The 26,485-nt window shown below is 48.0% G+C and overlaps 1 protein-coding gene and 1 long non-coding RNA gene across 2 annotated transcripts in view; one reads left to right on the plus strand and one right to left on the minus strand.

The window, feature by feature from the left end:
- Positions 1–26,485, minus strand: part of LOC138516882 (uncharacterized) — a 215,808-nt gene that overhangs the window by 164,055 nt on the left and 25,268 nt on the right. The window lies entirely within an intron of this gene.
- The window catches only part of LOC138516879 (E3 ubiquitin-protein ligase TRIM39-like), a 753,998-nt gene that overhangs the window by 20,715 nt on the left and 706,798 nt on the right, over positions 1–26,485 (plus strand). Inside the window, exon 2 of the mRNA XM_069632328.1 lies at positions 9,679–9,741. Coding sequence (XP_069488429.1) covers positions 9,679–9,741 — 63 coding nt within the window. The remainder of the gene's footprint in view (positions 1–9,678; positions 9,742–26,485) is intronic.

Consider the following 26,485-nt stretch of genomic DNA (forward strand, 5'->3'; position numbering starts at 1 on the left):
CTGCCAGAAGTAGCAGGACGGAGAGCTTATCTTCCTTAATTCACAGGTGAGCTTTATGGGCCGGCGTATGTTCACAGAAACCGTACTTTGGGTTGAAGCGTTCGAGAGGTACAACAATCACAGATTGGTGCACTCACACACTCTTATCTCCATGCAGGAGCAGTATCACCACGTTCCACCGCTCACAGCTTTTCTACTAAGGGAGAGGCCTGAAGGGGGTGATTCAAGTTCAGCGAGGGCTGCAACTGTGCCCCAACGCCTCTGCAGAGACCAGGTGAGCGTCAAACACTTCCTTCCCAAGCTCTTCGCTCCTCCACCTTCCTCAGGGTCAGTCATTTTTCAAAGAAACGAGCTGGGGTAGATCTCTTTCTTCGGCTAGGGCCTCTCTGGAACAGCCTCCCTGCCACTCAAACTTGGGGAGAACCATCTTCGGTTCTGGAAGCACCTAAAGACCTTCCTCTTTGCTGATCTGTTCTGTCTTGGCATTGTGCACCTGGTTTACCCTCTGACTTTCCGGCCCAGGTACCTGCTCACCCTGCCACCCACCCACACTGCCTCCTGGAAATCCCTTGCACTAGGGTCTGTATCTGTGTAATCCTACAGCCCCTCTCCCCTGTTTTGTTTTCTGCACTTATCAGGCACACCCTTTCTGTTGCCTTAACCATAGCACTTGCCACTTGCTGTCTGCACTACCACTGTTTTGTTGCTTTTATTATTTAGTTATTTATTTCATTTATGTATATTACCTTGCTTAGCAATTTCCATTTCTCCCCCCTCACATGCACTTTCCCCTTTCCTTTTCCCATGCACTTACATTTTCTCAATGTCACTGGGCCTCGTAAAATCACTGTTTTGTTCTCCCTTTTCCCCCCTCCCTTGCCTCGTCGTGCTCTGAAACACTTATGCACGAGCATGATACAAATAAAATATCAATATCATGGACCTTGCCAAGGAGGCCTAGTTCCAACTCCACTCAGAGGCATCCTTCCTTTCCTCACCTTTCCCCAGAAGCGCAATGTACTCTCAAGGGTGGACTACTGCAACAGCCTTTTCCTTAATCTACCCTCTTCCTCTCTCTGCCCTCTCCATCTTATCCATAATAGGGTTGCAAGACTTATCCTTAGCCTCAAGCCCAGGGACTGTATCTCTCCAGCCCTAAAATCTCTCCAATGGCTCCCGGTTGTTGCAAGGATCAAATTCAAATCCCTGTGCATCAGCCATAAGGCTTTCTAGGCTGGGGGGCATGGCCAGCGCTGATGGCATAAAGACGTGTCCGTGAGGAGCTCCCGTCTCGATCCTGGCCCAGATCCTTAATCCGATCGATATTTTTGATCTGAACAAGATCCAAACCTATACTCCGGTGGGGGAAGCGATTCTGGCCCTGCCCGGCACAGGAACGAGGAGAAACGGAGCCGGCGTCCCTGAAAACACAGCATCCGAACTGGTACCCCCGGGAGAAACAAGATGGCGGACGGCGCCGAGCCCTGAAGGAAGAGCGGATTAAGCCGGCAGCGAGGCAGCGGGGAGACGGCCCATCGGGCGCTGCCTCCTTCATCGCGGCGAAGAAGTCCCTGTGAGTAGAGCGGAAAGACCCCAGGGAGGAAACCAAGCGCAGGACCGGCCGCCCTTGGATCTCCCTCCCCCAAGCGCCCAGGAGAGCCTCTGCATTACCCAGGGGAGCGAACGGAGCTATATCCAAGGCCCCGGACCGCTGCAGAGGAGACACAGGGGGTGAGTGGACCGCTGTCACTTCGAGGGAGACCCGTCGGTGAACTGCCGCCGCGAGTGCGGCGGTGCTCCGTGAGCCGGAGCAGCAGCGGCGTTGGCGGACCCCTGCCGCTGTCGTTGCAGCGAACTGCATGGGGCCCTCCTCCCTCCCTGAATAGGCAACCGAGCGGTTGAAGAGGGAACAGTCCACGCTCGGACGAGCCGGAAGGCCCGAAGACCCTAACCCAACACCGGGGAGCAGGAACTCGCCTGTGCCGCAGACAGCAGGGCCCAGCAGGGTTACAGGACAGTGACCCAGCGTGCTGAGAGATCGCAGAGCACTCCATTGCCCAACTGGGAGAATACCCTGCGCAAGAGCGCATACTTAATCGCACCCCCCTGTGTTCTCCGGTGCCACCACTGAGTATCGCTGAGCATCATTGCATAACGCTGACCTGTGAGGCTCACCTTGTTACACACTGTCCAGGGGCTCATATCTGCCATCACAACACCAGGAGGGACCAATGTCCACTTCACGAAACAAAAACAGGGGTGCAACAATTATGGACTCGTTCTCAGGGGCTAAACCTAAACAGCCCAGCCAATATGAGATCCCCACACAGACGGAACCCCCCGCAGCAGTTGATGACCCCAGCAACGCCCAAGTGCTGCAGGCCATTACTACACTCCAAACGTGCATGGAGACCAAGATAGATGAACTTAAGGTGGACATGCAGCTCATCCGCCAAGATGCCCGCAACTTAGCGGAAAGAATAAACACGGTGGAAATAAATCTGCAGGATACCACAGACACTGCCAAGGACTTAAAGCACAAAGTTATCGCACTTGAGAAACAAGTGGCTCATCTCGAGGCGAGGTCTGAGGAAGCAGAGGGAAGGGCCCGCCGCAGTAACATCCGAGTCCTTGGCGTTCCGGAAGGGATGGAGGGTACTGACCCCACGGAATTTATTGAGTCCCTATTAATGCAAGAGGTTGGTGCTGGCAAGCTCACACAGGGATTCTCCGTCGAGAGAGCCCACCGCTCCCTACAGAAACGACCCCCACCGGGATCACACCCACGCCCGATGATAGCCAAGATCTTAAACTTTCGCGATAGAGAGACGATCCTCAAATTCTCGAGGGACGGAGGCGAGATTAGACGCAATGGCTCCAAGATCGTTATCTACCCCGATTATACCCCGCAAGTGCAGCGCGCCAGGAACTCATTCATACCTGTCAAAGCCCAACTGCGGAAGCTTGATCTTAAATACATGCTCCTGTACCCCTCGCGCCTTAAGATACTATACAAAGGCAAAGCTGTCTTCATGGAGACTCCGGCAGCAGCCACTATGTGGATGGAGCACAACAATTTGGCTGATGGAAAAGAACACGCCCTGGCGCCTAACGGCTGATCACAAACAGATCTCTTTGCTGCAATGATCAATTAGTTCTTTCAAGGACGGGAGCCATACGGACTACCCACGGACATTGTCACAACCCACCCCACCCCAAGCATGGCTGGCCTAAGGCCAACACCACATCCGCACCTCACGACCCGGATCGGCCAATGGGTAGCGGAAGCCCCCGAGCGTTGTCCTCCCAGAACGGCTGCTGGGGGCAACACACAGTTATCTTTCATGTTCGATCCACCTGTTCGAGTGGAAGTTAAATTTGTTCATAAGTCTCCGTTTAATACATCAACACAACAATCATGGTCAACAGGAAGATTACAATGCGCATTGCTGACGGCCGACCCAGGGGGCAATTGCTCAGCACACGAAGCTGGCTTGAAGACGGATGAGACTGCCGTGAGTTCAGTGCTCCAACTCTTCTGCCACCATCATGTCTACACGCCTTAAGATCGCCACTTGGAATGTGAGGGGTTTGGGTACCTACTTACGCCGCAACAGAGTTAAATCCTATCTACACAGGAAGAAGATAGGGCTGGCCCTGTTACAAGAAACCCACTTAACCAAGGAATCCACCGCGACGCTCCAAACATACTGGGGTGGACAGGGGTTCGGGTCCGCCTATTCTAAATTCGCAAGAGGGGTGTTCACTTGGATCAGCCCTCACATCCCCTTCCAGCTTATAAAAGCTGAACAGGACCCGGAAGGAAGGTACGTGATACTCTGGGGCCACATTGAACAAACAGAGATATGTATTGTCAATTCATACTTCCCCAACAACAATATCCCTGCGCACCTCGCTATGTTGTACACAAAGATTACACTGTATAGAGACACATTCCTTATCTGGGGAGGCGACTTTAATTGCGTCAGTGACTCTGTGCTTGACAGATCTGCTCCTCCCATGGGGGGCCCGTCGACCGCTACCACCGCTATGAATGTCATGCTGAACCGCCTAGACCTGGTAGACATCTGGCGGGAGCAACACCCAGGGGATCGAGGCTATTCCTTCTACTCCTCGCCACATAATCTTCACACCAGAATTGACTACCTCTTTACCGGCAGAGAAAGCTTTCCCCAGATTGTTTCTTCCAATTACTTGGGCCGCACCATCTCTGATCACTCTCCCCTGGTAATTGAATGGAACATCACTGGCCCCAGACCTCCTATACCTACATGGAGGATGCCCACCGAGGCACTTAAAGATTCGGAGTTCAGGGAAGATCTCAGGGAATCCCTAGAGAACTACATTCGTGAGAATAAAGACAGTGTTGACCACCTAAGCACAGTCTGGGATGCTCTCAAAGTGGTTGTAAGGGGAGAGGTCATAGCAAAGGCGGGAGGAATGAGGAAACGCCTAAGAACTGAACTTGAATTACTAGAAACTGAAATAGAACAGCTAGAATCCAACACCCTGGACCCCCAACCGCAGGAAGACAGGCTTGCCAATACTAGGGCCACCTGCAAGGAAGCCTGGGACAGACTGGCCAAATTCGATTACATCACCAGAACCAATAAAGCACACGCCCACGCTGATAAACCTGGTAGACTGCTCGCCTGGCTGTGTAGGAAAGAACACCCTAAACATTCGACCACAGCCTTAAGGGATGCTGATGGCACGCTACATCTGACCCAACATGAAATTAATGACACTTTCGGGCAGTTTTATGCCCAACTATACTCCCATAATGACATGGTGCCCCCTGAGGAAATTTAAAACACCTTGGATGAAATTGACCTGCCCCTACTCCCGCTGTCACATAAGGAGGCTTTGGATGCTGATATCACCATAGATGACATAACCGATGCCATCAAGTCGCTGGCCACTTGTAAGGCCCCGGGCAGTGATGGGCTACCTGCTGAATTTTACAAAACCTACGAGCCGGAATTGACTCCGCTGCTGCATGAGGTGTTCCTAGAAGCCTACGAGTCGGGTATCCTGCCTGAGAGTATGCGTGAGACTTTGGTGGTTCCGCTCCTCAAGCCAGGTAAACCTGCAGATGACTGTGACTCCTATCGCCCTCTTGCGATGCTCAATTATGATGTTAAAATCCTTACAACCATTCTGGCTAAGCGGCTGTCCAGGGTGATCGGAGAAGTGGTGCACCCTGACCAGAGCGGCTTTGTGCCGGGTCGCAACACCACTGCCAATCTTCGTAGGCTACAACATGTATTATCACATTCCACTCATGTAGGGGAATCCTATGCTTTGCTCTCATTGGACGCCATCAAAGCGTTCGATTCTATTTTCTGGGAATGGCTGATTGCGGTGCTTCGGGAGTTTGGCTTCTGAGAACGATTTGTCAGATGGATCACAGTTCTCTACACTAAACCACGAGCACGAGTAAAATCTGGCAGGCTCATCTCCACGGCATGGGACATACAAAGGGGCACAAGGCAGGGCTGCCCGCTCTCCCCTATGCTATGTATACTTGGGCTCGAACCCATCGCCATTTTTTTTAGGAAACAATTCTTCGATGCTGGTATAAGGCTAGACGGGGTGGACCACATAATTTCCTTGTATGCAGATGATGTCCTCCTTTATGTGAGGGACCCGCAGTTGAATGTCCCAACCATGCTGGAGGTCCTCGGCAACTTTGCCAAGGTATCAGGCATACACTTCAGCAGACATAAGTCTTGTCTGTTTCCGCTGGGTGCCCTCCAAAACACACACGTCGATGACCTCCCCTCGCTAGGTATAAGTTGGCGCCCCATCACGTTCCGCTATCTGGGCATTAATATCTATCACACGCCCGAACTTATGCACGTCAATAACACGGCTGCGGCGCTGCCTCCCCTGCGCAAGTCGATTAGGTTTTGGGCTCGCCTCCCCCTATCCATGATGGGTAGGGCTTCCATCATCAAGATGATTGTTCTCCCCAGATTTCTTTATGGTTTCCAAAACATTTTTTATTATATTAGGACTCCCTTCTTTCGCCTTTTGGGGAAGATACTTAAAGACTTCCTGTGGGGAATTAGTAGGCACAAATTTGCATTATCCACGCTGACCCTACCCTATGAGCAGGGAGGCATTCGGCTCCCTGATCTGGAACGATACTACCTGGCTGCCCAACTAAGCTTCGTGGCTAAATGGCTAGCCGATGATGACACCCCCGAAACAATGCTTTTACAACGCTCAACTGCTCCGATCAGGCTAAACGAACTCATTTGGGCCCCTCAACGTCTTGTGAATGGGATTCCATACTTAGCTGCCCTGGGTCGTCAGATATGGCAAAGGGTTAAAATTCTTCTCCACTTGAAACATAGAAACACTCCGGACATACCGCTCCTTGCCGACCTGTGTCAGAACTCTGTAGACCTTGCTTCCATTAGATACTGGGAAAGGCTGGGAGTGTACACTTGGGGGGACCTATATAACGAGGGCTACTTCCGTGATTTCTCCTCCTAGCAATCTGTCGATGGCGTCCCGGCTGTCCAATTCCTTTGGTACTTAAAGATCCGTAAATTTGCTCGAACCAAATGTGACGCGTGGCCAGAAGAACCTGAAACTGACCCCTTCATAACACACCTATATAGTTTGGGAGATGGATGGAGGCCTGTGTCCCGTATATACAGTCACCTAATCGATAGGCCCAATCCCCGCAGTCGGGATCTCAAGCTCAAATGGGAAGGAGACTTGGGACACGAATTGTCTGAAGCTGAATGGGGTAGAGCACTAGCGTTTCCCAACGTGGTATCTAGAAACTCTAGATTTAAATTGATTCAGCTTAATATGTTATACCGCTCGTATCTGACACCGCTTAGAATAGCCAAAATATATGAGCTACCCCAACACAACTGCCCTTGGTGCGGCAGAGATGAAGCAAATCTTTTACACATGTTCTGGGGATGCGTCCAGGTCCGACAACTCTGGGCGAGAGTGGAACTCCTCTGTAGCGAGGCAGGCATGACCAGATATGAGTGGACCCCAAAAGAGTGCCTTCTTGGAACGTATCCCAGACTGGCCAAGTTCAAACACTCAGTTAAGCTCATGGACCTGGTATGCATTCTGGTCAAAAGGACCATTGCTATGGCCTGGAAGCGACCTGGAGGCCCACAATACCAGGTATGGCGTAACGAACTGGAGCGCTGGATAGGGGCAGAAACCTCAGCTTGGGAGGATGGTGTTACCACATCCCCCGAAGACACGAGCTTGGCACTTTCCGCCTGGAAAACTCTCACCTGGGCCTTACTTAACCCCCCCAATGACAATAAACCCCCTTGAGAAACTTGCCCCCATTGATACACGCTATCTGACACAGAATACCTGCGCAGTCCCTAACCTGAACTCATTTGTTGCCTGACCTCCCCACGTTGCTTACATTACTGACCATACGGAGACTTGTTAATGTTGTTTATGTTTTGCTGTTTCTGTTTAACTGTTAATTTCTAATTGGCCTACTTTTGTTTAACCCTGACTTATACCACTGTGATCGCACAATGCTATGATGCAACTGTTTATTATATAAATGCCAATAAAGAAATTTGAAAATAAATAAGGCTTTCTAGGCCTAGGGATCACGCTATCTACATTCTGCTCTCATCAAATACTCTTCCTCCAGGTCCTTAGGTTCCTCCAGCTCCAACTCTGTGTGTCAAGTGCTTCTCTAAGCAGCAAGCTGGGGGCCAATATCTTTCTTCGGCTGCCTTCCTCCTCTTGGACAGTCTCCCCCTCCCTCTCCGTCTTGAGCCGGATCTCCTCAAATTCCAGAAGCGCCTCAAGGCTTTCCTCTTTACCTCCTCCTTCGCCCTCCCCCTCCAGTGCTAAATCCCCCAGTCGCTGAGATTGGTGGCATTGGCCCTTATGTGTCCTCTTGGGTCATCGCCTGCAGCCTCTCCTGCTCCCAGCACTTGCCCGTGGGCACCCACTGGACTGTGTTCCCTCACAGGACTGCACTTGTATCGGCAGATAATGATTCTTTCTTTACTATGTGACCTCTGCCTAGCACTTAACCGTTACCTGGCACTTCCCATCCACCCCCGGGGAATCTCCTTAGCACTTACCGCGCCCCCCACCCCCTCGTTCTCTCTGCACTTGCACGATCCAAATGCTCACAAGGCCTAGTAGGACCACTGTATTCTATTGCCTTTGTCCCATGTCCCCTCCCTTTGCCCTGTGGGCGGTTTGAAACACAATTTCTTGCTGTATAAGCACTTTAACAAATGCACAATATATAAGTTACTCACTTTAGTGACAACTGTACTCCTAATCTATTGTCCTCTTTCCTCCATACGCGCTCCCTCCATCTCCCTAAAATATCCTTATTTAGTTAAACAAGGGCTAGGGTACGAAGCCCAGAGGAGAGGCTTGGGGAGGCGGAGCCTGTGGCCGAGCATGCACTTGGGCCAGCGACATTAAAATAGAACAGGATATTTTTTGGGTAACCAGTGATTACATTGCAGTCAGAAAGAAAGAGACAATAAATGAAGGGGTAAAAATAATGCAATACAAAAATATAGAGGGTGAAAAACTGGCAGAATAAAAAAATAACAAAATATAGGCAATTATAAATTGATGCAGGTTTGAGTTTAATTGGGGAAAAATCAAATTAGACTTCAGTTAAAAATAGTATAAAGGGGAGGATGAAAAGAAGTATGACAGCTATAAGTGGTCCGGCGATTACTGGGGGGTGGACCCCGTAAAATAGTATTAGCAAGGCAAAAGTAAGTATAAACTAATATGGTCAGAGGGAAAAGTTACTGAAAAGACATTTAAAAGGCACAAAACCACAATTCTAAATGATCAAAAGGGCCACTAGATGGCAGTCACAGACTATAGACACAGTCTGAGTGTACATAATATGAACAATGTAAAAGGCATGTCGATATTTATTTAAAAGTTATAAATGTTGCTTTATAAATGTGTTTAGATGTTTTGAGACATAAAATCACATTTCTTATGGTGCAACAAAATGCTCTGGTCCCGTCCCGAAGAACAAAATAACCCTCACACGTATGGAGGAAAGCGTACTATGGACTAGGAGTACAGAAGTTACTGCGGTGAGTATTTTTTCCTAAGAAGCAAGGTGACTGTTCACTCATTTCACCCCAAAGATCTCGTAGTTTAAATTGTTCAGCTTTAGTAATGTGTAGGGAATGTCTCGACTTGCAGCCATTGAATTATCGGCTGCAAATTGAAGATCGATGTTTGACATTCATTTTTGTACATTTAAAATCTCACGTGGATTCAATAGATCTTATCAGTATTTTTGTTTTACACGGTATCTAATTGCAGAAGGATAGTCATTATTGTTTGTACATTTAATATCTTGATTTCAATCATAAGATATTTTGGGGTTTTTTTGTTTTATGGTGTCTTATGGCGGTACGATAGTCAATAATTCATTCTGAACAGTGCTTGTTAGGATAGGTCTAGTTGATTCCTGTTACATCAAATTTATGTGGATGCTTTAAAATGGCATTTTTAACCTGTTGATTGCATAGTTTTTATCTTTGTTTGCTGTTATTAGGTATTCTTTTCAGGCACCTTACACATTGTTTAGATTATATGAGCTTACTCTTGGAATGCACTGCATGTCCCTACTCTCACGCTGTGCTTCAGTCGCAGGTCGCCCATGACTACTCAACTAACAGATGCCCCACAGGCTTCACAGAGGCACTTAAGGTAAACCAGGACAGGTCTAGTTGATTTCTGTTATATGCAATTTATTACAGATGCTTTTAACATTACATTTTGAACTGTTGTTCATTGCATAGTTTGTATCTTTGTTTGCTGCTATTACGGACCTTCAGGTCTGTAGGCACATTGTGCTGTATTCTTTTCTGACACCTTCCACATTGTTTAAATCATAAGGCTTACTCCCGGAAACTACATTTTCCTACTCTCACACAGGTGTTGTTCTTTTGTGGGTTCCCTGTGACTATTGCGAGAAACCTGCGGGTATTCTCCCAAGTAGATCCCAGGAACCCCTAATTCAGGTGGCCACGAAAGGACTACTCCTCTCTTATGCCAACTTTGAAGGCAAACAAGCAGGGAAAGATCACCTGGGTAGGGTAATCCAGGGTTATGCTCAGGAGAATGCCCAAAGGGAGACGTGGTATGTTATCGAGGAAGGAGAAGAGGAGGGTAAAATCCTTGAGACCTTCATGGGCTGTGCAACATTTGCCCCCCTTCCTCCCATTAAATCTCTCCTACACAAATCCATCGACCCCCCCCCCTCCATACAGAAGCAATCCTGTTTTCTACTTGATTACTCACATTCATTCTTCTCCTCATCCTTCAGGTTATTCTGTTCCGAACTCCTGCTCTACTTGGGTTAGATACATTTCCCATAAACCCCTGGTTTATTTCACAATCCCAGTTATTCCCATCTGCATCAAGAACCCTACCAAACCCGTCCGTCTGATTGTCACTTTCCGAACTCCCAGGCTGTTTTGACAACTCACTAACATTCCCACAATCCCCCATATTCAGGTCACAATAAGAACTCTGGTCATTCTCGTTTGTTTCAAAAACCCTCCCAAAACTAACTTTCCGAGATCACCCCAAATGCAAAGGCTATAATACCATGTGACACCTCTTTCCGTTCCGATCCTGTAGGATACTTTGACACTCCAACCCTTCCCTTTTCCGGCACAAACACCTTTGCACAACGGACTTGTAATAAAATGGTTTACCTGACATGTCCAGACACAAGGGTCAGGCAATTGACTTAAATCACACACACCTGACGGCCCTTCCTTTCCCCTCGGGGTAAAAGGTGGAGCAAGAGAGCATAGGTGGAGCAAGGCAAGCACGGTAGACAGCACGACGAGACGGCTAAGCATGCGCAGCAGTTCAAGAGAAGGAGAAAGGCGGCAGGAATCAAGCGAGTGGTGTGGAGAGAAGTGACCTTGCCGGTTTTGTCCCAGAGCCAGAGAACCTTCGAGGAAGAAAGCTTAAAACACAGAACAATATCACAAGTTTCTTGCAGCAGATGTCAGCTGTACACAGGGCAAGCCTATGCCGATAAGCAGAAGCGAGGGAAGCTCCCGCGACCATGGTACCAGCCTTGACTCCAATGATATGATATGGCGTTTGTAACGTGCCTATACACAAGTGTTTCAAGGCACGACGAGGCAGGGAGGGGGAACAAGGGGAAGACAGACAACGATCCTACTAGGCCAGGTGTCATTCAGATCGCGCAAGTGCAAGGGTAGAGGGAAGGGAAAAGTGCAGGGGAAAGGGAGGGGGGGAAGTGCAGTACAGGGTAAGGAGAATAAAAAATAAATAATAGGGCCAGCTGGTGGCAAGTGCAAGGTAAGTGCAGACAAGTGCTGGGAAGGGGGGCTGTAGGGATACAGAGACAGTCCCGCAGTCCAGGGGTTTCCAGGGAGGCAGTGCAAGTGGAGAGTGGCTGGGCCAAGGACCAAGATCGGTGAGAGTGGCCCAGTTGCAGATTCAGTGCAGTTTCAGTCATGAATGTAGCAGGGGAGAGAAAGCATAAGCAAAGAGGAAGGTTTTGAGGTGCTTCCCGAACCGGAGATAGTTCTCTTCAAGTTTCAGGGAGGCAGGAAGGTTGTTCCAGAGGGAGGTCCCTGCCGCGGAGAGAGATCTACCCCCAGCTCGTTGCTTAGAGAAGCGGCTGACCCTGAGGGAGTTGGAGGCGGATGAGCGAAGAGCCTGAGATGGAAGATATTTAGGAAAAGAGAGTTGAAGGTATTTAGGCCCCAGGCCCCAGAAGGACTTGTGGACAATGCAGAGGGTTTTGAACTTAATCCTCAGAGCCACTGGGAGCCAGTGTAGAGATTTCAATCCTGGAGAGATACGGTCCCTGGGCTTGAGGCCAAGGACAAGTCTCGCAGTCCTGTTCTGGATGAGTTGCAGAGGGCGGAGAGTAGAGGCAGCAGATTTAGATAGGGGCTGTTACAGTAGTCCAGCTTCGAGAGAACCAGGGTGACAGTGAGCTTCTGGGGGAAGGAGAGGAAAGGAAGAATACCTCTGAGGAGGTGCAGCTGGTAGTGTGACTTCTTAGAGACGTCAGATATGTGAGGAGAGAAGGAGAGTGTGGAGTCGAAGATGACCCCGAGGTTTTTTGCCTTGCAGGTAGGAGCAGGAAGAGGGCCAAGAGAGGCCGGCCAGAGAGCTGCAGGGAAGGAGGGAGTGGGTGTGCCGATGAGTAGAATCTCATTAAGGCAATGAAGAGGAAAGCCAAGCGGTTCAACACAGCCAGTGAGTCGAGGGGAGAACCGATAAAAACTGGGCTGTGTTGAATGAGAAGCGCAAAGTGGCAAGTTTAAACCAAGTTTAATAAACAGTGTGAGGAACTGTAAAAAGTGTTAAGGAGAAACCAGCTGCAGAGGGAAACTGGTACCACGTGGGTGCTAATTCAAGAGACTCTGGTCGATCCCCGTCTAAGTGACACTACAGGTACCAGAAGGCTGTAGGAAAGTCACCAAAAGAGGTTCAAGTGGTCATACAGGAGGTCTAGTAAAATCACTATACAATCGAAAGACTTTGATCTACAAAGTGTGTGAAAGCAAGGGAAGTGAATCCCGTCACATGAGAAAGCAGAAAGCAAGGGAAGTGAATCCCGCCACATGAGAAAGCAAGAAAAGTGAATCCCGCAAATTCAAGTGAATGTGAAGTTGGCGAGAGTGCGCCTGACCTAGGGATGCTGACGTAAGGGGTAAAGTCTAAAGTTCTGAGAAACAGTGTGTGAACCCGGCCGAGGGATATCCACTATGAACTGTTTGAAAAGACATTGAGAAACCAAGGGAAATGAAACCCGCTAAATAGAGGAGAAGGGTCTGAGCCTGACAGAGGGAGATCCTGCTGAAATTGAGAAGGGTCAGCGCCCAGAAGAGGGGCACTCAGGGCTGAAGCCATCCCAAAACCGTGGTAAAAAATTGAGAAGGGTCAGTGCCCAGAAGAGGGGGATCCAGGGGTGAAGCTGTCACCCATCGAACATTGGATACAAGCTTTCATTTGTTAAGGGAACCTTTGTTTTTGTTAGTTTAAGACCTCGAATCCTCAAAGGTAAGAGACTCTCAAGGAGACTTAGCCATTGTCGGTCCTGAGAGCTGCCATTAGAACTGTTGTCTCATGCTGGAGAAGCCTGACACTCTACTGTGCTCCAAGATCCCGGGAGGATAGCTCAGCAGCAACGTGCTCACCCTGGAAGCAAAACGACACGAAGCAACACAAGTTCGATCCCCAGGTCCGTGCTTAGAAAACCTCGGGTTATTTAAGCGCGTTATAAATACACAACTAAGACAAAAACATAACTAAAATGCACAAAAAAAATTCTTGTAACAGCGCCTCGATGCCTGCGGTCTGTGTGAGCGCTTTAAAAAAGCTAAAATAAAAAATAATAAAAAAAAGATCCCACCTTACCCTGTGCTCAAAACATGGGGAAGGGTGACCCAGGCTACTGCATCCTGGCATATTATTTGTGAACACTTCTTTCTTTTCTTGAGAACTATCTCACACCCTTTTTTGTATTAGGTGTAAGGTTTGGCAATAGGTTTCTTAGTATTGGCCCTTTTATTTGACACAACGCCACTAGGACTGCCTTATTTTTCATTTGATGGTCGATGCTTGCTCCCATTTTAGATTTAGGATTAGATTAGACGTTTTTACAACATTCATACAGCATTCATTGTTCAATAAACACCCTTGAACTGTGATCACTTGTGTCTGTCTTACTTGTTGCCACCATAAATTCCTCACATTATGCAACTCACAGGCACCTGACCGTATCAGACCTGCATCATTGCGACCCTGACAGGTCAAGTGGATTCCTGTTACATGACATATATTGTGGATGTTTTTAGCATTACATTAACTGTTGTTGATTGCATAGTTTATTGCTTGCTGCTATTAGCAACCTCGTAGTCCGCTGGAGCGCAGCACCGTATTCTTTGGACACCTTTCTCATTGTTTAGATTATAGGAGCGTATTCCCAGAAGGAACTTTATTTCTCTAGTCTCACGCCGATCTTCAGTCGCAGGTCGCCTCCGGAAACACAACTAACAGGCACCTGCCAAGCTTAACACAGCTGCTTCAGTGTGACCTTGACTGGTCTAGTTTATTCCCTTTTACATGGAGTTTATAGCAGATGATTTTAACATTACATTTTTAACTGTTGATTGCATAGTTTTAATCTCACCGTGATTGATTTAGGAGCCCTAGAGAGAGGGGCTCAAGTATTCACACACATAAACATTCTTTTTGTATTGTATCCTATAGCCAATTAAGACTTTTTATGACCAATCAATAAAAAACTCAGAATTCAAATTCAGTTTAAAATACTGCAAAGCTCGATATTCAAGCAACCTAAATACAATAAAAACATGGACAATAATAAGAAAAAAAAAGGTAATATGAAAGTTTAGGAAACAAAGGGACTCGTAAGTGGTACTGGAAATGGTCAAATGAAGGCATCCTTTATTGCTGGTTTGCAAACCATATAAAAACCATAGCACCCTATCAGCGCACCGCTGAAACTAACCCCATCCGCCTCCAGTTTCCCTTCCCCTTATAGTCCCTCATGGTCTGTACACTCAGAATACACATCACATCTGTTTGACCTCCCATCTTCCCTAAGACATAATAATAGTATCCATTGCTTTTGTCCGCAGTCCATCTTCCGTTTCCACCTCATCTCCCGACATCCCGTAATCATCTTCTTCCGAGTCAGTCGCTCTAGTCTGACGATATCCGGTGTGGGGTCACTGCCCCAGACACATTCCTGGATGAGAACAAGGTCCCATTGTCCGACCTGGTTTAGGCCAGTATGATCCAAAATGGAGGAAGAGGTGGCCTTTACCCTCTACCCAGTGCCCCGAGAGCCCTGGAAGCGCTTCCTCAACAGTCCTACATTGCATGTCCTTTTAGGGAGCCCTCAGGGCAAACATTGCCATAAGTCAACAAATGGGGAACACCCTAGCCATTGTCCATTGCGACTCAACAAAAAAAAACTCTTGGATTCATATATAATAAATATGATATCCAACCCTGTTCCCAGACTCCACATCATTATTTACCGTTCTTTATGATCACTGTAATTTCCTGGTGTTATTACAACATGAATCTTATTCCCCCTCCCGGGGGTCATCATCGTTCACAGAAATGTTTGCGCTAACTGTGCAACTAATCTACTTTTACTTCTGCGCTGCATCTCAAATTCACCTATTTTTCGTTTGCACTGGGAATTATATTCTAATCCTCCCCCAACTATGGTCCATTCCTGATTTTCGTTAGTGCTGGTGTACCATCTCTACCCCAGTACTTATGCAATACATACATCATCATGTGTTTGCAACAATTTCCCCAATTCCTGCTGCAGCATCACACTTTCTTGCTGCATTTCTAGCAGGACGAAGGCAGGGCTGAGGTCTGGGGCTGACTGAAGAGGAGGCGAGCTGGAGGATTTGTTTTGCATTACCACAGCTCCTAAATGTCGACAGCACTGCGTATAGCACCAAATTACCCCTGGCGATAGAAGTGAAAACACTGTGAGACATACTGTGGTGTTAATGTAGGGCTTGTTCAACCCTTCTTTATTCACACTGATAAAACAGCTCCCTCTCTACACATTGGGGCTGCACAATGGGCCTATCATTCTTTTCTTCATGGTACACCGTCCCTAAAACCTGCAAACATTTGGTTGCATCGGTCACATGCCTTACCACTTCTTCTACTTCCTCTAAATACTTAAATCTCTGTGGCACTAACTTTGGCCACACCTTCCTAAATTCAACATACACCTTTACCATCCTCCTCTCTGTAGCTGGGCAGGAAACAGTAAACTGCTTAGGATTTGTATGAATAGTGAAATGCACATCTGACTTGGACAAAGCAATTAATTCTACAACCAAAACAACTGGCTCTCGACCTACAATAAAATCTAGCTAAAAACTGCGTTTCTTACACATAAAGCCTTGAACAACGCCGCTCCTAGTTATCTTACGGAGAGATTCTGCAGAAGAACCTCCGTCAGACCCTTGAGACTAGCTAACACCAACTGCCTCACCATCCCCAGATTTAAGCTTTCGAAGATTGGTGGCAGTAGCTTCCTTGTCAAAGCGGCCCAGCTTTGGAACGCCTGCCACCCTCAATTATAGAAGAGCAATCATACCTGAACTTTAGATTTAACTACATCAACTAGTTCAAGTCAAACGATCACTAAGGCCCGTTAGCCCCTCCACTTGCTTTACTGACTAGCCATGCTACTCACTGCCTCCACATAGCTTGCCTGTTTCGCTTGTTCCTCAGTTTTATTTATTTATTCATAATTGTTCACTGTACCTGTACCACATTTCTATTTCTGTTTGCCATGTGTAACTTATTCTGTAAACCAAGTTGTGCATATCCTTGTAACCTCTGCGCCCTGATACCTTCGGGTCTGGCGCGCATTACAAATGAATAAACAAACAAACATCGATCCTTTCCTCGAAACAACTTTCTCCCTAGAAAACTATATCCTGCTGCTTCACCTTCTGTTAGGCAGAATCCTGTGCAGTTCCCTTAGGGAGCACTACAGAAGATTAAGACTACAGGTGAGAGCAATAAATCCCCTTTGGTATCAGCCTGTACCACAAAGATTTAGTTGGTAGCTGTGGCTGAGCAGTCAAACGTATCTCAAGAGGGAGATGAGCAGTATTCAGGGTTTACACAATAGGCCTACAGTACTATGGCACAAGGAAACACTGACCAAAGCTTTGTATTTAAAAAGTAGTTATATATTTATTTTATACACTTCTAATAAAACACATGTATCACAGTCATCAAGCAAGTTAAATTAAGTCAAAGGAAAAATATACACACTCCCAAGTTAAATTGTAGACCAAGTGAACCAGAGTGAAAACTGAGCAAAATGGCACTGTGAAAACCACACACAAGGGATACTCTATCAATTCCTTACAAGGGAGGGAAAGCACAAGTTATATAGAAATAATGTCCTACACACCCTAGCAACACTTCCCATATGTTTGTGGACCAGTTTAAGCAAGACAGAGCATCAGTATAGGCAATACTTAAATGAAAACTGAGCAAAATGGCATTTCATAAGGTTTAAAAATGGGAAGGAAAGGGTAGTTGTAAGAAATGGGTGCACCACACAGTTCTAGATTAAAATCATTCTAAAGAAGGCAGGTCTAACAAATGTAGCCAGAGTCAGTAGGCCTTTGCCAGAGTCAGTGGTACAGGGCAAGGGCCCAGGAGCAAAATGTTCTTGTACCTGCAGTCGAGTCTTTGGTTAACGAATTTGAAAAGGTGGGTGCAGAAGTTGAAAAGACAATGTTAAGAGAGAGCGGCGGCCAACCCAACAGGTAGGTAAAGGATTTAAAACACCTTTAGTGCTACCACGAAGAAAGGGCGGCCTGGCGGAACAATGTGCCTTTAAATGAAGAAGTGGCTCCTGCGGTGCCGGTTGTTCCTGGTAGTTTCTGCAGTTTGGGTGATCCAGCAGAGGAAGAGAGGCTCTCGTCGTGGAAGAAGGTTCGAGTTACTGCACTGCCCAGGGATGAAACCAGCCGCGGTGCTGCCCGACGAATAAAAGGTACGCTCCTTTAAATTGCGGTCCGGGTGGACTGGTGCCTGGCTATCCGGCCTCCGAGTAGTGGTTAAGGGAGATTAGACCAAGGCAGGTCCGGGAAGGCAATTGGCAAACTGGTTGGTCCCACCAGCTCAAGGGAAGAAGGCTCTTGCAGATGAAGATCTTCTCTCGTCGTGTGGAGAAAAGTGGTGAGCCGCTGCAGCAGGGCTTCACCAGTGGTTCAGTGAGTTCTCTCCTCTTCGGCTTCTTAGTTCCAGTGGCGATGTCTTGCTCTTCCAGTCCTCAGGACCCTGCTTTTATGCAAAAAGATCCCCATTCATACAGCCTAGCTGTCACTCACACAATGGAGTGGTCATCTTGGCGGGAGACCCTCCAGCCTATCAGGATAGAGTGCGACATGGGTCACTGAGGCAACCCTGTCCAGGTGTCCTACTCCCCCTTCCACATAATGGACCCACCCCAGACTCAGTGGCGCCGAAAGGAGGGCTTCTCGGTAGAAGCCCGCCAAAAGGACGAACAAAGGATCACCGACCTGGGTTAGGAGTTTAGAGAAAGACACGAGAAAGAAGTTATATTAAAGTTCTGGCAAATAAAACCTACCGGAGTCAAGTTAATCTTAAAATGCACCGGCGGTATGTTAGAGGCTGTCAGACAAAGTGGTAGCCTCGAACAATGGGAAAATCCAATAGGGAAATATTCGCAGTCGAATATTTACGGTAGTAACCACTGCCACAAGCCACAAACTTTTGAGAGAGGGACTGTACGGTACCCTCTGGAAAATGAACATAAGGGAAAAACTATTAACCCTATCCAGTACCTCCGTAGTAAGATGGTTTGTACTGGTTTAGTTCATAAAAATTGACTAGTAAAGTCAAGTGGGACTTTACACGCCCTGGGAGACAGTAGTCAATCCCAGGGTATGGAGTCTATGTTTGGGGGTCGCTACGACACCCCTGTGTCACTGCACTGAGGGTGCTGTGTAACACATGTGAGTAAAGATGGTTTCTATGGGGGTGAGAAAATGCCATAGACATTAAACACAAAAATAGCCTAGAACATACATAGCAAAAATGCCTAAGAGTGGGAAAAAGAGTCTCACTCTTAGCAGGAAAAAGAAACAAACCCTTCAAATCCAGAAAAGCTGCTGGGGGACTCTATAGGTACGGGAAATTAGCCATAGAATGAGAATTCTCCCTAACACCTTCCCAGTACACTCTATTTCCGACCAACGTTATCTGCCCCTCACTTAATTTGCTCAAACCTTGCAAAGTTGGCTGTAAAGGCCATAACTCCCAATTAGAACCAAGACTAAACCACAAATCAGGGGTCATCCACAGGGCAGAGATCAGGTATCGGGAGGCATTGTTGTGTAGTTTTATTTCCCATACCATGGTGGTTCACCAGTTCCCAGCTACATCCTGCCCATGGAGCGGGCTGTTTTCTGCTGGCCAGCGCCCAAAGTCCTTTGATTGGCCCGTGTGCTGTAAAAAAGAATTCTTTATCTTTGCAGTATCAACCACTGTACTTCCAGAAGTCTCTCCATTGTCATAGGAGTTCAGAAATCCCAGAATCTTTTTTCAATGTTCGCAGTCAGCTGTTGTGTCGCACATCTTCTCTGGTCGACATCAGTTGGCCATTCAGATAATCGTGCACCTCTTCACACGTCATATCCCTAGCACGCCGTCCATCATTTTCTACAGGGATCCTTTGTAAGCTGACTGAAGGATCCTATCAAGTGGAGCTTACCAATCCGTGCCTCACTACCTGTCAGCTCTGCCCCAGATATGAGCCCGGAGGCCTTCGCAAGTCTGTCTATTTGATACTCTAAATATGTGCCTTTATATACACTCCAGGTTGCAAGTGTAGTATTACCACCACTCCACATTTGATCTAATACTTCCCTTTTCTGTCGATCATCCGACAACTCCTCTTGTTGCTGAGCCAACCGAATTCCAGCCCCCCTGGTGCAGTTAGGATAATGGGTAGTCACCTGGAAAGCGGACAAAGGAACAGTAAACAACATCGTAGCTATTTAATACTATATCTCTGTATCAGGCTTTATCTGGATTCAGCAAAGTTTTATATCACAACCGTTGAATATACACTTGGGTAAATCTCATACATTCTCCTATCTCCATCTCTGGTGACAGCAAATGCTGAATCTTAGTACACTTTCTATTCTCTAGACTGTCTGCGAAATGGCACTAGGCATCCTTAAAATTCGAGGACACCTTCACCGACCTGGTACTATTTTTCCCATCTACTATCGTTAGTAAATAGCACTCCAAACATACTGGACGTTCTTTCCCTTTACCTACAACCGCACTGAGGTCTTCCATCTCACAATGCCCAGGCACCAACACTCTGGGCACATTTACCACGTCTGGAACTACCCTTCCATTACCACCAAGTTCTCTCTGTGCTGTCACCACTGTGCTTCCTGTACATTGTTTATACCAATAGATGATTTTAGAGATCATTTTGTTTCTTCTCCTAGTAAAAAGAACAGTGCCAGTAATACACTAGATCCGAAGCATGTGAAGGCTATGTATACAATACAGTCGGTTTTTCAGTTACTGTGGTAGGTATGTTAGTGGTTGCACTTTTTTCTCTATTAAGGTTAGGGCCTCCCTGTGGGCTTTTCCCATTCAGAGTCCAGAACATTCAAATAATCTTCATCACTCGTCCAGTTCAGTAGAACCTCACAGAGAAATGGAACTTCCCCTACTGGACATTCTGCTGGCCGTGGTATAAATCCCAACTACAGGTCCACCCCACATTTCAGGGCTCCATTTAGATCACATGTTCCCCCTTGCCAATGTACTCTCCAGCGTTTCTGATACCACGGCCAAGCCCTGACATCACTGATGTCACAACGTTAGTCAAGTTTCTCATAGTTAGAATGGCTTGTACAACACAGTCATATTCTCCTACAACTATATCTGTGCAAGCTAGCACAAATAAGTACATCAGCCAAACAATACTTAATACGCTGCAGTGGCTACTGCCCATTTGCAGCGACTCATATGCACCCATTTTGGTGCCCCAGAACCTTTACAGCTGAATTAGATGTGAGTAGGATGAGTTAGGGCACCTTCGACTTGGGGCCCAAAGCTGTCTTCCTTTGGTGGACCTTTATCACAACACTGTCACTGTGTTGTAAGGAATGACCTGGAGAGTCTGGTTCCCGTGGCAGCGCAGCTCGAACCTGGTTGTGAATGAGACTGACAGAAGACATTAATATCTTTACATATTCCAACAATCAATCATTATCAGATACAGTTTTCACTGGTGGTGATACAGGCTATCTCATAGGGCGTCCATAGAGTATTTGATATAGACTCAACCCCTTTTTTTTTGGCTGGTGTACTTCTCATGCTAAACATAACTGGGGGAGTTTCTGGCCACTTCAACCCTGTCTCTTGGCCCAATTTAGCCAATTTATTCCCCATTTCGTCTCTCAACTGCCCCTGCTGACTAGGGGTGGTGAAAGCAATGCAAATTATGCTGATTCTTCAAAGTGGACATCAGTGTTTTGACGATGTTATTGTCAAAGTGGGTTCTAATCTAATCGCTGTTAATACATATAGGTATCTAAAACCTAGGCACAAATTCCTGAATCAATATTTTTATGACAGTCACTGCATCTGCCTTTCTACAAGGATGAGCTTCCACCAATCCTGAAAATCAATCTGTAACCCCACAAATGGGCCATACTGTGGAGGGTGTGCCCTTAGTCTAACCAGCATACTTTCCCCACGTTATTCTGCAAACATGTTATGCATCTTTAACAGTATTCCTGAGCCATGATGGTAAGCTCTAGTGCAAACAAGATTGTCCCACTAGCATTGTCATCCTATCCCTACCAACATGTGCCTTTCCATGATACATCCTGATAAAAAGTGACACTAGTATTTTTAAGGCCACCAACCGACCCTGCTCATCTCTCCACAGAGAGACCTCATGCAACCGGCAACCCTTTCTGATCCACTTATGTTTTTCATCCAGCGGCGCATTCTCCTGCATATGCACAATGGGCCTCATTACGAGTTTGGCGGTAGCCGTGCCCTTATTGAGGGCACGGCTACCGCCAAAATCGCTACCGGCCACCCGCGAATGGGCCATTACCGGGCCATTACGAGATGAATTGGCCGGTAATCGCCCATTCGCGGGTGCCGGTATTGCCGGGCTCCCGATCCCCATTTTGCCCCATATTGGCTGAATGGGGGTCATGGGCATGGTTGCACCTGTACCGTTAATAACGGTGCCGGCGCAATCACACGTTCTGCTCATGGGTGCCTCTCTGCACGTTTGGTCTGACCGGCGCCGTTGTTGCCTTACCGCCACATTCGTAATGAGGCCCAATGTCTTCTAATGTTTACATGGGGTTTCCCCCTGCACTGTTTGCACCAGCAAGATGTACACATCTAATTGCCCTCTAAGGTGGCAGCCAATTTTCGCAGTTCGATCAGCAAATCGTTCCCACAGCTAATAGGATCATATAGTTCCAGGTGGATGGCACACTTGATGACAGCAATTCGCTCTGACAGTATGATGGCATCTAAAAGAGGTCAGTACATACTGACTGTTCTTTATGGGTGTACCAGTTAAAGTGATGAAATTGCTGAGCTGCGGCTTGGCAACTTCATTTAAGGGCCACTAATTCAGTGACATGTGCTGAAGTCACCTGCAGCAGTTTGGCAATCTCCACTACTTCTCTGGGCTCATATACTGCATACTCTGTGACTACCTGCCCATTTAGTTTCTAAAACAAGACCGTCAACAAAGTACTCGAGATCTGGGTTGGGCAGTGGTACATTGGAGAGATCTGTACGAGGCATTACAAGGCAGTCTGTCACATATACAGAGTCGTGTGGGGTGAAATTGTATGGCTCTCCCTCATGTGGGGTAGGTAACAAAGATGCCGGTTACAGAACTGAGCATCTATTCAAGAAAATGTTTGAAGAGTTTGGTAAAAGAATTTCTTATTTGCTCGCTCTCGAGACAGAAATGTGCTGAGTTTTTGTTTTCAGTAATAAAACCACCACTACATGTGGAACAGCCGCGTCTAAAGGTGACCCCAATGTGATATAATCCTACGTCCCTTCCCCTTTTCTCCATACTTGTGGGACATTCCGTCCTTCGGGACTGGACCGGAGCACTTTTGTTTAAAAGCATAACAATTTTGAATTTTTATCCTTTTATATTTGCTCGGGGTACCGCACGTGGCCGTAACCTCACCCTCCTGAGCTCCGCCCCGCGCATCGCTCTTCAGTCCTTTTCTCTGTGGCGTCTGGACTGGACGCACTAGCTTCACCGGGAATTTTTATTTTTATTCCCTTTATCCTTCCTTCCGGCTCTGGGTTCCACGGTAATCTAGTCCTCAATCTATGCCGGAACTTCTGGGATTCATGTCCTGTTCTTCGTGTGAACGTTGTTTCGCGAATGCAGATCCCCACTCTGTTTGCTTGGAGTGTCTAGGCCCGGAGCATCACTGGAATTCTTGCTTCTATTGCGATTCCCTCTCCGTCCAGGCACTGCGTCTTCTTCAGTGGGAGGAAGTGTTTCATTGTGTTCCTCCACCTCATTTACAGCTTTTCATCGATGAAAAGAAGAAATGCCTGGTAAGTTCTTTACTTTTTAGGGCACCCCGGCCAGGGGACACCTTCCCGGGGTCTTCATTGACTGGGAGGGGCTCGATTAGCTCTGTCACCAGGGGTACCCCTGAGGTGCCTCACAAAGGGCCTAATAGGCGCACCGGAGTGGTCTCCTAGGGTTCCTGCAACAGACCTGCCAAAAACAGACACTGTTCCGAGGTTCACCGTTTGAGTGCTAAAGTTCAGCCCAGTTCTTCTGTGGCTCTGGTTACCGGGGTTCTAGAGCTTTCCACACGGATACCAGGGTACGCCCTGAGGTCTCCATTTCTGGAGCTTTCCACACTGAGTCACGGCACAAGGCCCCTCTTGAGGGAGCTATTCGTCCCGGGTTACAACCTGAGGTTCCTCTTCTTGGGGCTAATTCCAGCACTGACAGAATCGAGAGATCCTCTTTGAAGGACTTGTCGGTGAGGTACGTTCCTCAGCCGTCCCACGCTCAGGGTCGTGGTGGTACCGGTTCTGTCGAGGGGGCAAAGAGGAAGGGTCACGGACCACATGCCTTCCAGTACCAGCTCTACCGAGGTTCCTCCACCGGAGGCTAATTCTGGGGCAGTTTCTAAGATGTCCAGTAAACATCCGAGACCTGCCAGCACCAGCTCGCTGAGGTGCATTTTGTTAAGGCTAAAGTGTGTCCCCTGTCTCCCCCTCATCTCCGCATGTGGCGCAGTTCTCCTCAGGTGTCGACAAAATGGCGGGCCAACCTCCATGGTCCATGGCAGACATTTTGGATACCTCTCTTACACCAACGCTCACAGCATCTGGTGCTGGGAGCATTTCTTTTGACGCTGAGCAGCCTTTTCCACGCAATGTGAACAACAAAAACCTGTTCCGCCCTTCATTCGACTGGCGTGCTCAAGCACCGCTGCCTCATACTGTCTCGCTCCACTTCCGCACCACTGTTCTATGCGGAACTGGCCGGTGGGGGACCCTCCTGACAACCATCCTCCTTGTGTTCATGGGGGTAAGCCCCTCACAAGCGGCCTCTGCCTATTTCAGCGCCAAAATCTTTGGCTGAGGATGTGTTTTTTGGGAAGTTTCAGATGCTCATGCACTCTGACTCCATGGGGGTGTATTTCAAAGGTCTTTTCAGGAAAATGTACCATGAACCTCCTGTCCCACCTTCTGCCCCCGGCTGTTCCTACGCAGGCCCCGGTGGTGCCACCTACTTCACCGCTTCCTGTCGGACCTCCTCCGGCACTCCCGCCTCTGCCCCTGCTGTCTCCTATAGAGAAGACACTTAAAACCTGAGGCGGTACGCGTGGTGGACCAGTCTTCTTTTCACGCTTCGCTAGATAAGCTTCAAGCGGATCAGCATAGCAATGAGCAGACCCGCCCTGTAAGGGCATTCCATGACCGGGTCCTGAATATGATGGCCCTCCTTGATATTCCAGTACTTGAGGCCTCCCCTCCAAAGGAGGGGGTGCTTTCTGGAGCCTTTACCCTGTCACCACAGGAGCGCATTGGCCTGTTCCTCCAGAAGGACGTCTTGGCTGCGGCCCGTAAGGTCTGGGATAAACCCATACCGGATACACGTCAACAAGAGGATTGAGGCTCGATACAAGCTTCACACCTCTGAGGAGATAGCTTTATCGGCTTGTCCGCTCCCTTCCTCAACGGTGGTGGCAGCAGCCACCCTCACTACAAGCCAGCCTCTGTATCTTGAACGGCAGCGACCAAATCCTTTCTGAAGAGGATAAGCTTCTGGACGCCTTGGGCTAGAAAGTCTGCCAATTTGGCGCTCCCACTTCATCAAGCTAACACTGAGCTCATACTGGCAGCAGGAGTATATTCCAGTACACCTAAGGAGACCTCAATCGGCCTCGCTCCAGGCCATGGATTCGAGGGTTGGGCCCCTGCAGAGCAGGGCGTGTGCCCTCCTCGGACTACGTGTGCGGCTCTGGCCGTGTCCCGCGTCAACCACAGGTAATCCCTACACTTTATTAGGACTCACACTCGATCACGACTGGGATACATCTGCGCTGAGAACACCCAGGCAACGTAGGTAGGTGCTTCCTATACCCTAGGGACAATTTGGTCAAAGCTATCCCCCCACTGCTATGGGGGGGTGGCATATCCATCACTGAGAAGGTTGGGCCCCCTTCCTTCCACCTGTGGCGTGTGCCCTCTTCTCACTGGTTAGAGCTCCAAGAAAGGACACTATTATCTATCTTTAAACTACATGCCAAAGGGGACCACCCATTCTAACGCTTCAGATCCTCTGCTCATGTACATTATGGAGAAACTAGCAATATGTAAGTTCTCGCCACTACACGACTGTCATCGCTTACCCAGCGTCTTAACAATGGCGTCACCAGGTTCAGAAGCAGCCGCAACCAAAGTGGACCTTGCCGACGTACTCACCGAGATGAGGAGCATGAGAGCCGACATCGGTGGTAAAATTGACAAAATCACTCATAGGATCGACAAAATAGAGGAGAGATTTGAGGAGGTCGAGCATAACCAGACATCCCTGAGCAATCTAGAAACCCAAATGGACGTACGGATCGCTGAAATCGTGGGCAGGGAAGAGGAATTTCACTTAAAGGTCGACGACTTGGAAAATAGATAGCGATGCAACAGCATATGCGTTTTCAGCATCCCAGAAAAGGATGGAAAAACTGAGCTCGATCTAAATAGAATCCTACATACACTACTGAAATTGCTATTCAACGACGACTCAGTGGATAACCCAAAAATCGACTGCATACACAGGGACGGCTGCAAGCCAGGTAGCCCGAGAACAGTGCTAGCCCGATTCCATAATTATGCGGACAAAGCCAGAGTCCTGGAGAAGGCCAGACTCACACCGCAAATCACATTGGACACAGCAAATATCTCCATATACCAAGATTTGTCCTCCCTCACGCTGGCAATGAGGAGAAAATGTCTACCGCTCACCAAAATGCTCAAAGAAAAAGACATACGGTACCGTTGGGGATACCCCTTTTCACTAGCCTTCGAGTGAGAAGGAACTGCGATAATACTGACTTCTGAGAAGGACATCCGCAGCTGTACAGCAGACTTACTGAGTGTCCACGAGGAGGAAGCAGCCCCAAATGGAAGAATGATTGAGGACAAGGAATGGCGGATTATGGGACCACGACGAAAGAAGAAACGGTTCCAGGAAGCATAGACGGATGAACGCATCCCCGGACATGGAGCACTGATTTCCCCATCTTGATGCTCCGGTGGTTTTGCGCAGTGAACTCGA

The sequence above is a fragment of the Ambystoma mexicanum genome, chromosome 6q, assembly GCF_040938575.1.
Source record: "Ambystoma mexicanum isolate Mex_15411 chromosome 6q, UKY_AmexF1_1, whole genome shotgun sequence".
NCBI classification, from domain to species: Eukaryota; Metazoa; Chordata; class Amphibia; order Caudata; family Ambystomatidae; genus Ambystoma; species Ambystoma mexicanum.